General features: G+C 39.4%; 1 protein-coding gene across 3 annotated transcripts in view; it reads left to right on the top strand.

The window, feature by feature from the left end:
* Window positions 1-859: 859 nt before the first annotated feature.
* Window positions 860-10,354, top strand: part of LRRC49 (leucine rich repeat containing 49) — a 53,583-nt gene continuing 44,088 nt past the window's right edge. Inside the window, exons 1-7 of one of the 3 annotated variants that reach the window (XM_061999432.1) lie at window positions 860-994; window positions 1,819-1,881; window positions 2,430-2,517; window positions 3,251-3,448; window positions 5,901-6,000; window positions 6,992-7,195; window positions 8,758-8,824. In XM_061999432.1, the coding sequence (XP_061855416.1) occupies window positions 941-994; window positions 1,819-1,881; window positions 2,430-2,517; window positions 3,251-3,448; window positions 5,901-6,000; window positions 6,992-7,195; window positions 8,758-8,824 (774 nt within the window). In that variant the 5' untranslated portion in view covers window positions 860-940. The remainder of the gene's footprint in view (window positions 995-1,818; window positions 1,882-2,429; window positions 2,518-3,250; window positions 3,449-5,900; window positions 6,001-6,991; window positions 7,196-8,757; window positions 8,825-10,354) is intronic. The other 2 variants (XM_061999433.1, XM_061999435.1) reach the window with 2 other exon arrangements.

Here is a 10,354-nt window from a genome sequence, read left to right as displayed (position 1 = left end):
ACATTCATTGTTTGGCACCATATTGCCTGCAAATCATATAAAGTCTTGGGAGGTTCTTTTAGTTCTCACAAAGTAAGCCACAATTACGGTGTTTTTCTGTTAGCCTTTCAGCAACTAGTAACTGACAATACACAAAGCTAAACCCACTTTAGGGATGAGGAAGTCAATCTGAGGCAATTCACAGCCCGTCTAAGCACAGTACAGCCACGCCATTGCTTTTCTAGCCACTGAGCTCTTGATGTGTGTGTTTAAAAGCATCCACTACGCAGCCGTGGGGGTTTTGCGCTACAAGAGCTGCTTGGGGTTAGCCAGCAGTGAGTACCTCTTGAAGGGTCTCTTGCTGGGTCTCTCAGCACACCGTGCCAAGCTCTTCGAGTCAGATTTGCGCTTTTTGTGACAAGTATGTGCCTGCAAGGTAGCTTCTTGAGCAGAACAGGAACCTGGAAGGTACGTCTGGCTTCTTCCCTTTTCACCGGTTTTCATACATAGTAAATTGCACTTAGAATCCAGAAAAATATAATTGTATTAGTGACTTTTTTTACTGCTAGGGAATGAGACAAGCGCGCATTTGCGAGGCACCGTCCCGCGTCTCCTCGAACCGCATCACCCGGCTCTCTACCTGAGAGCACCTCAGCAGGCAGCGGCTGCCGAGCGCGCCACCCGGCGCGGGCACGGCGGGACGTCGCCCCGGAGCTCCGCGGCTCCCTGAGGGGGCACGGCGGGACGTCGCCCCGGAGCTCCGCGGCTCCCAGCACGGTCACGCCGGGGTGTCACCTGGAAGCTTCCCGCCACCCGATGCTACCCCAGCTGGCAGGCGGGGCGCGGGCGAGGCTTGCCGGGAGCCGGCCGGAAGCAGCGGTTGCCCCGGTAACGGCGGAGCGATTTCCGACAGGGGCGGCGGCCGGCGCGTAGGTGTGAGGCGCTGAGGGAGCAGGTTGACATGGTGCCCAGCAAGTGCCGGCCCATCAGGGGCCCTCGGGCCGCTCCTGGCCCGGTAGGTGCTGCTGTGGGGGAGTGGCGAGTAGCAGCCGCCTCTTCCTAGCCGTCGTTGTGTGTGGTAGAACGGGGGGCATCGGGCCGGTGCCGCGGCGCAGTGTGCAGCGGGGCGCCGCCGCTTCGCAGCAGGGCGGGCCGGGGCGCGGTGACGGCGGCGGCGCTTCGCGGGGCGCGGCCCCGCCGCAGCTGTCAGGCTGCGTGTGAGCGGCCGCGATAGCGCTGTGTGCGCGAAGGGGCGGCTGCGTGCGGGCCTTGTGCGGGCGGGGGCTTCGTGGCGGGCGGGGCCCGCTGAGGGCAGCCCCTGCCACCTCCCGGACAGCGGCAGCCGGGCAGATGTGGGTGCAGGGGGCTCGGTCAGTGCCGTATCTGGCGTGAGGAAGCTTCCTTCCGTTATTTGTATCTCTCCTCTGTTATTTGCTGGGATGTGGATATGTTAGCCGTTTCGTTAGATATTACTGTAGCGTTTTGATTATTTGGCAGATAAACGCTACGTTTTGTCTTATAAATCTGGTTAAAATACCAGCAATTTTTGCCTTTGAAAAAAAAAGTGTAGACACTTGTCCTCATGTTGAGGTTCACGTCCCCATGACAATCGTGCCTTCGGTGGGCTTTTAAAGCTGAAACCCACGGGGTTTTGTAAAACTAAAAAAAGTTGCTTGATGGCACAGTGACGTGTTTTTCATAATACATTTCCAAAATAATTCCCTTCTTGGCAGATTTGATGACGAAAATGCTTATATTGTTAAAAAACACCTTGAATTGAACCTCTTGTATTGATGTGCATTTTTAAAATATTCTATTTCTTTTTCTTCCAACTTGCAGGTTAATAATTGTGGTCTTCAGCTGGTTATCCAGACCTCATCGGTAACAGATAAAAGCAAACCAGTAATTATCACTTTTCTTTGTTATATTAATGCAGTTGAGTGGTACAGTCCAACTTGGATGCTTTCAGATAGAATTTGCCTTTTTGGTAGTAATATGTTGACTTTTAATATGATATCTGATGTATGGGATAGTATTTTTGTAAATTATTTCATCTTATTAAAGACACATAAGGTAAATAGGTGGGGATTTACTACAGCCTACCATAAACTATATATATGTCTATTTATGATTTTTTTAATGCTTCCATCTGTACCCATCTTCCCTCCTGTAATTGCAGTACTCACTACAGAGTGAGGCTTTTTTAGTTTGTTTAGTCAACCACAGATAATTGTGCTGGTAACTTCTACATTTTCATTTTTTTTTCCAGCAGTGAAACTTTTCAGTTGCAGTATTTTAGTAGAGTGAATTCTTATCAGAGTACTTTTATTTTTTAAAGCACTTGCATAGGTTCTTGAGAGCTGTAGTTGTTACCAAGGTTGTGTTTGTCTGCATGAAGGTGTTATTTGCATTTGAAAACTTTAACATTTGTCTTAAATGTTGTGTTACAGTTTGAATTCAGGATAAATAAAGAACAATCATCTTTCCACAACAGACTTCTGCAACATGATCTGGAAAAAACCTATTCAGGAAGGCAAGGTGATGTTCAATAGTGTTTGGCGCTTTTTTTCCCCTTGATATCTGTTTTTATTAACTGAACAGTAAAGAAAGACTGTATTGTCATTAGAATATTGTCATTAGAATATGTAAAAGTGGGAGCTTGTCCTAATTGGCTGCAGTCGTTCAATATAATGACTACTGCATTATATCTGAACCCACTATCCTTCTACTATCTAGTGCAGATGGGTTTTTAATCACTTTGCCCCCTAATTCTGTCCGTGGAAGATTATTCTTTCTTCTACCAGTATAGTGACAGTCTACCAAGTGCCCTCCCTGTACCATACATTCCGTCAGAAGCCACACCATTCTCTAATGTTTTATTGAACGTTTAACATTTTGATGTGTTGAGACAAAACTAGTTTCTAATTCAGAACCCAGCTACAAAGAGATAGTTGTTGTATTATATTTGTGTGTTTTTGGCTTTGCAAAGTGAGAGATTTGGTGATACCTCTGCTAGGTGTGATGAAGCCTTGAAGACCTTGAAATGCAGCACTTCCAGTCACACTGCTGCTGCTTGCCTGCCCTGTAGAAAGTGATTGGTTAGTACAGCCAATCAGTTTCATTATTATGGCAATTCTTTATTACTGCTGGTGAAAAACAAACCAACCAAATAACAACTGTTCAGAATAAGCTGATTTTATTTTTTAGGGATGTTTTGCAACTCATTATGGAATAAATGTGAGTCTGCAGTTTGGTTTTGTTCCCTACACAGGAGAACAAAGAGTATTAAGTCCTTTGGTGCGTAATAAGCAGATATATCTTCCCGTACCATCCAGTCTGACAGAACTTTCTAATTTGGAGTTGAAACAGAATACAGGTTCTTTATCAGGATTTGGCGAATCTTCTGTTCACACACCTACAAAATCTAGATCCCGACAAAGCAGCCACAGTATTAGTTCACATGCTTCAGGTAACTGAAAACTTCTCTTGTTAGTCTCTTCCCCCCCTCTCTCCCCTCCTTTTTTTTTTTTTTTAATAGTAGGTGTCTTATTGAAAAGATATGATGTGTAAGATATGCTTCATCTGGCTGTCATAGCCACTGTTGCCTACTGTTGCTTTTGGGTATTAAGAGAGGTTAGTAGATCATTGTCAGGAAAACACTAGAAATATTTTGCAAAATAAAATACAGGCATTTAAATACAAGCTTTTTAGAAACCTTTCTTTAACAAAAGGACAATAGGGATATTTCACACATTTTTTTAGGACACTCAATTCCTGGAAAGTTGATGGAACAACTTATCCTGAGTGCTGTCTCCAGGCATTTAAAGGACAAGAAGGTCATTAGGAACATGGCTTTACCCAAGGGAAGTCATGTTTGACCAACTTTGGCCTTTTGTGAAGATGTAACCAGGTGGATAGATGATGGTAGCGCAGTGGATGTGGTTTATCTGGATTGCAGTAAACCATTTGACACCGTCTCCCACAGCATCCTCAAGGAAAAACTGAGGAAGTGTGGGCTGAATAATCAGGTAGTGAGGTGGATTGTTTACTGGTTGAAGGGAAGAGGGCAGAGAGTGGTGATCAGTGGGGCAGGGATAGTGGAGTCTCTTGGGGGTTGGTGCTGGGACCAGTACTGTTCAGTATATTAATGAATGATCTTGCTGAGGGAACAGAGGGCACTGTCAGCAAGTTTGCTGATGATACTAAACTGGAGGGAGTGGCTGACACACCAGAAGGCTGTGCTGCCATTCAACGAGACCTGGACAGGCTGGAGAGTTGGGCAGAGAGAAATCTAATGGAGTTTAACAAGGGCATGTGTAGAGTCTTGCACCTAGGAAAGAGTAACCCCATGTACCAGTACAGGCTGGGGAATGAACTGTTAGAGAGTAGTGTAGGGGAAAGGGACCTGGGAGTCTTGGTGGGCAGCAGGATGAGCATGAGCCAGCAATGTGCCCTCATGGCCAAGAAGGCCAATGGCATCCTGGGGTGTATTAGCAGGGGTGTGGTGAATTGGTCGAGAGGTTTGGAACAGAAGAGGTTCCAAAGAAACATAAGGAAAAACTTCACTGTGAGGGTGAAAGGGCACTGGAACAGGCTGCCCAGATGGGTTGTTGCGTCTCCTTCTCTGGAGACGTTCAAAATGCACCTGTGTAAGTTCCTGTGACCTACTCTAGAAGATCCTGCTCTGGCAGGGGGATTGGACTAGGTGATCTTTTGAGGTCCCTTTCAACCCTTGAGATTCTGTGGCAATGTTGGAAGAAAAATGTCACTCTGTTGCCATCGTGTCATGTTTCAGACTGGTTTTTAAGTCTCTGGTCTTAAGTTTATTTGCTTAAAAAGGTGAGGCACAACCAATTTAAGACTTGCAACATGTTGACTGATTATTTTTGGTCACTTTTTTTTTTTTTTTTTACTTTGAAGGATACATAGAGAGTGTTGACTGTTACACTGATTTGTTAGAGTAGCTAGTGATAAAATGTTAGAGAGTAGCAGTGAGAAGATTCCAAATTGAACAACAATTTGTTTCACTTAATTAAAAGACATACCTGTATTTTAGACAACGATGAACTTGCAACTATGTTTGTTTATTGAAAAATTTATGTTCCCCCCTTTAACATATTTTATTTATTTGAAGGAAGAGAGGATAAAAAAAGGGGGGGGAGGAGGGAGAAAACAGATGAAAGTTTAGCCTGTATTCTTGTGGTAGTATGCCGGTGGTCTGGTTTTCACAAATATTTTTCGGTCAATCATTTTCCAAACAAGCCACAGCTCACAGAACACTTTTCTTGGTTTATTTTTCAGGTATTTTGAGTCACTCTTCCTCTTCCCCTTTATATTAACCAAATGGGTAAAGATGGATAGCTTTCTAAATATGTTTTAAAGGACTGTCTGTTTCTTGATAGTGGAATGAAATATAATACCAATGAGTACTAGTTATCAAATGCATTTACCTTGAAACAGTCCCACTGAGACACAGATGCAACATCTTTTCAATGTTTTGGTGCTTTAGTTTCTAGTTATATCAACATCTATTTGGTCTGTGTCTTTAAATTCATCTTAAGTTAGATATAATCTTCTTTAAGTTCAGATTCTGAAATTGTGAAATGATTATATATCATTGGGTAATTCTAATCAAAACAAAAGTATCTACAAATTACTCACAACAAATTCTTGTGAAAAATCTCTTCTAAACAAAACAAATGGATGTACTTTGGAAAGAGAACAGAGGTAAGTGTAGCTGTGAGCAAAGAATGGCCTGAAAGGGACCTGATAACTCAAAGTACTAAATGGAGGCAAAAAGAACTTTCATGTACTGTGTAACACTTCTAATAAGAAATAAAATTCTGCTTTTAGTATCTGTAGTTAGTAAAATGATTTTACCAAGAAGTAGTTCATGTATTCTCTGCATGATTTTTTGATAGATAACATGAATTTTGGGAGCAGTTCATCAATAACATTTCCTGTATTGCAACGTACTGCTGAAGAAAAAATACTGAACTCTGATAGACTTACTCTGGAAAGGTGAGAAGGTTGTGAAGCACATACACCATAGCTTGCCACTCTGATCTGAAGTGATGAGTATCCCAGTAATACCTGTCATCAGTGGTATAAGTAGCAGGTTTGGTTTTGTTGGAGTTTGTACATGGGTTTTTGAGTTGAAGAGCTGTGTCCCCCAGTGAAATTCTGTACGATTGTCCTTGTGATGAATGTATCCATACAGCAGTCATCTAAGGCAGTTAGGGCTTTTCAGGGTAAGCAAAAGAGCTAACTTAAGAGTCAAATACAAGCTCATGCATGTAATCTATAAAAAGGCTATGTCTCCATTAGTGCTAATCTGATGCATTAACAGCAGAATGGTTTATTTGCAGTTTATTTGTTTGGGGATTTTTTTTCCTTAATCAGGACAAAAAAGAAAGTTGTATCTGAAAGATGTGTAATTTTTTTTTTATTTATCTGTTTGTTTGTTTATTGATGGGAGTGAGGTTTATGTAGTCCAAAAAGCTTTGTCAGATCAGTGGGACTCCTTGTGGACTAATCTTAAAGTAAGATAACCATTATCTTTTCGCATAAATACTTGAAACACAAAGTATTACTATTTCAGATGTAAAGTTCTATAAACCAAAGAAAAATTGCATAGCCACAGAACACTGAATTCTGATCTGAACTGGCTGCTTATGTGCTATCTGATGGAAAAAAAATAAAAATTGGCAAGCTGAGTTTGTTGAAATTTTAACATGGTCACAGCATGAAATTTCCATGTCGTTTCCATGCAACAAGCTAATCTGATTAAGAGAACAGGCCTTCAGAGAATTTTGGAAGCCCTTCTGCTATATTTTCATGCTAATTATTCTATGTTAAGAAGCTACTGCCTTGTTTAGAGTGTAATTGGCAAACCTAATGACTTTAATATTATCTTAATCAAAAATAACATACTTTCCTTGGTTCACTCAGAGTGGGCAAAGGGAAGGTGGATTACCAGTTTGTTAATGAGATGTGTTTTGTTTCCTTCCAGGCAAAAACTGACCGTGTGCCCAGTTATTGATGGGGAAGATCATCTTCGCCTTTTGAATTTCCAGCATAACTTCATAACTCGGATCCAAAATATCTCTAACCTACAACATCTGGTTTTCTTAGATTTATATGATAATCAGATAGAGGAAATAAGTGGGATTTCAACTCTGAGATCCCTAAGAGCCCTTTTGCTGGGAAAGAACAGGTAAAAACAATAGCACTGAAAGCACTCTATCATGTAACAGCTATGATCTATCATTGTTTCTGTTACAGTTTTCAGATTGTAATGTAGGCTTTGAGACCAGTGAGCTTGTACCTAATGCTGACTAAGTGTTGGGCATCCCAGTGAGGAAGCCTACAGTTTTTGACCACCATGTCATTCAGAAACTTTGTTTCTTAAGTCAATTTCAGCAACTTTTCTGAAATAGTTGTTTCCATATAATATCCTGTTTTGATCGACTATTAAATATGTGTTCTCAGATTTGTGTGACAGGTGGAATCTCTTATCACACAAATTATTCTTTGATTCTTTATAACCTATAAAAATTATTTCTACCTGATAGATTTAGATGGGAATAAGCCAGAGAGATGAAGCATTGATTTTATTGCTTATGTATTGATTCTATTCTGTTGAGAGATAGAACTTGCTTAGAAAGTTGCACTACTTTCTAAAAGTGCAGTTCAAATGCCCAAGCCTTTAATTCTAATAATTTAATAGGAATATCTGTGGAATTGTTCACACATCTAAAGATTGTGGTCTGATTTTGTTCAACTTTGTTACTTTCATTATATTCAGTAAAGTAAAAAAAAATGGTAAACAAACCTAATTCAGCCTGTGTTAAAAACTGACAGGTTTCAATAGCACAGTATGTTACTAGAGCTTATAGCTTTTATATTAAAAAACTCTATAGAAATTCATTTTATTTAACAAAATATTGGGGTATGGGAATGATAATTTTAAGCCATTTTAAGGAATTATTTTCCAAATAGTAACTGCATGGACTGCTGTGTGGTTTGGAGGTAGTTAGGACAAGACATAATCATAAATGATGACAAGTCAGACACAGTTGCTAGCAACTTGTTTTTGGCTTGGTCTATATGGGATCTTTGATTTATTCTCAAAGCAAATGCGTAATACATGTGATGTTTAATATCAACCAGTAGATGAGGCTGTTCAGTATGTAATAACTTGGGTTTGAAGTCTGACAAAATAGGGCAAGACAGAGAAGTTTTAAGACAATGAAGTTGACAGGAGGAGAAGAAATACTATCACATCTGGAGATCTATGTTGTCTACAAAGGGCTGATGGGTTTTGGATTTTGGTTTCTGGGTTTTTTTTTAAATACTCTATCAAACTCTCAAGAACCTGTGTCACAATAGTCTTTCTTTAAAATGGCTTAGAATTAGCTGTTTGCCAGTAATAATGTTGGGGTTTTTTGTTTGGTTGTTTTTGTTTATTATGTAGATGTTTAATAGGTTGATTATTGGCTTCGTTTTCTAGTGGTGCAAGTATTCCTTTTCACCTTCCTAGAAGAGCCATGTACATACAGCTGCTGTTGCATTATTGACAGTCAGCAAGGAAGGTGATAGTCTAAGGCTTAATTAATTGTTGTATTCATTTTTGTTTAACATGGTTCAGAACTTTGTTATTCCTCTGTTACTCTTAGTAGGCAGGAACAAATGGCTACATTTTGTATTAGCTTGAAAATGAAAGATAAATTACTTTCTGTATTAGATTAAAGGTTTGTCGTAATTGAATTCTTTCAGAATAAAGAAGATCTCAAATCTGGAAAACCTAAAAAATCTTGATGTTTTAGATCTTCATGGAAATCAGGTACAGTACAGAAATGCATTTCCTGTGTCTTCTGCCAAACTATTGCATTTTATAAGGGAACTGGTAGCATATTTTGCAACTCTTGAGGTCACATAAATCAGTAAATTAGTGTAAGGTGATGTGATGTTAATTTGAATCTTGATATCAAGCCTCTTGTCTGTTCAGCATTGACTTCTGGAAAGTTACAGTGATACAAGACCTTGGAGTCTTAGAGTGGCAATGTTTGGAGATGGCTAACTGTGTAGTTATAATCCCTTTTTGCTACTCTAAGTTTGAGGGTTTTTTAATGTTTTTTATATAAATACTTGTGGACCAGACATGCAGTTTTGCCAGTCAGCACACTTTTATAGCACAAGAGGTGGAATTTTTAATAGTAATGAAACATCTGATTTTTTTAGTCCTGCCCCCTTCAAGTGTCTGTATAACTCCCTTTACATTAATTAGAACTTTAGTAGGAGTTTTGGGCATAGTGCCCAACTGTCTGCTGCTGGGTCACCTGTGTAATAGTAGGCCTGCCTTGGTCCAGAGAACATAACAGGTTATCCTGTATCAGGAGTTAAATATTGAATCTCTGGAGCATAAATGCTTTTGTTTTTCAGAAAGTTTTAGTCATAAATGACATGTGGAGGGTAAGTTAGGAAATGAAATTCATTGTTTTCTGCAGGATTGTCTTTTTTTTTTTTTTGTAGATTTAGTGTATTTTTCATGGAAAGACCAAATAAAGCCTATAAACTTTGCTGCCATTAATAAATTATCTTGCTTGTGCTTTCCACTTTAAAGGTATCCAAGATATCATATTAACATTGTCTCTTTTCCTGTCTTTGAGGAATTCAAAATTTAAAGCACTAATCTACCATACATATTATTAGTTAGCTTTGAAGGTGTAAGGGAGGAAGAGAAGAAATGCTGAGTTTGAGACATATCAGCTTAGTGTACTAGTGTCTTGTTTTGAGTTTTTTCTTTTTGCTTGCTTGTTTACTAATGAATAGTGAGGCTCTGTCTTTTATTCAGATTTGTGGAATATTTATTTAGGGCAACTTTCTATTCTATTTTAAATGATATTTCTTCCACATAAATTTCTCCACAACAAATTTCAACTACAGAACAAAATTTGTGCTCCAGTATTCCAGGGTATAGTAATTTAAACATCAGATCAGTAGAATGAAAAATAAAGTGTTGGTATGCAGTTCAAAATAGTGGATTCTGGTACTTGTTCTGTTAATATGATGTCCTGTCTCTATGTGATTTTTTTTTTTTCTTTAATTTTTTACAGATCAATTAGAATCAAGAATGTAGAAAAAATATCCTGCTTGTCAGTCATAGTAGAAAATAGGATTTGCTTAGTCTTAATAAGCTCTTGACATATCTTTTTCTTTAGATTGTTTGTGGCATTATCCTATTCCCAGTTCTCATGGAAAAGTAAAAAAAAAAAAATTGGCAATAAATCTAGACAGTTTTATGACTTGGTGGTACCAATGGGCAGCAGTTTTCCTTTATTAGGATGGTTCTTATTTCAAGTAAAAGGTGTAA

The sequence above is a fragment of the Colius striatus genome, chromosome 7, assembly GCF_028858725.1.
Source record: "Colius striatus isolate bColStr4 chromosome 7, bColStr4.1.hap1, whole genome shotgun sequence".
In the NCBI taxonomy this organism is placed as follows: Eukaryota; Metazoa; Chordata; class Aves; order Coliiformes; family Coliidae; genus Colius; species Colius striatus.
This window is presented reverse-complemented; position numbering and strand designations above follow the sequence as displayed.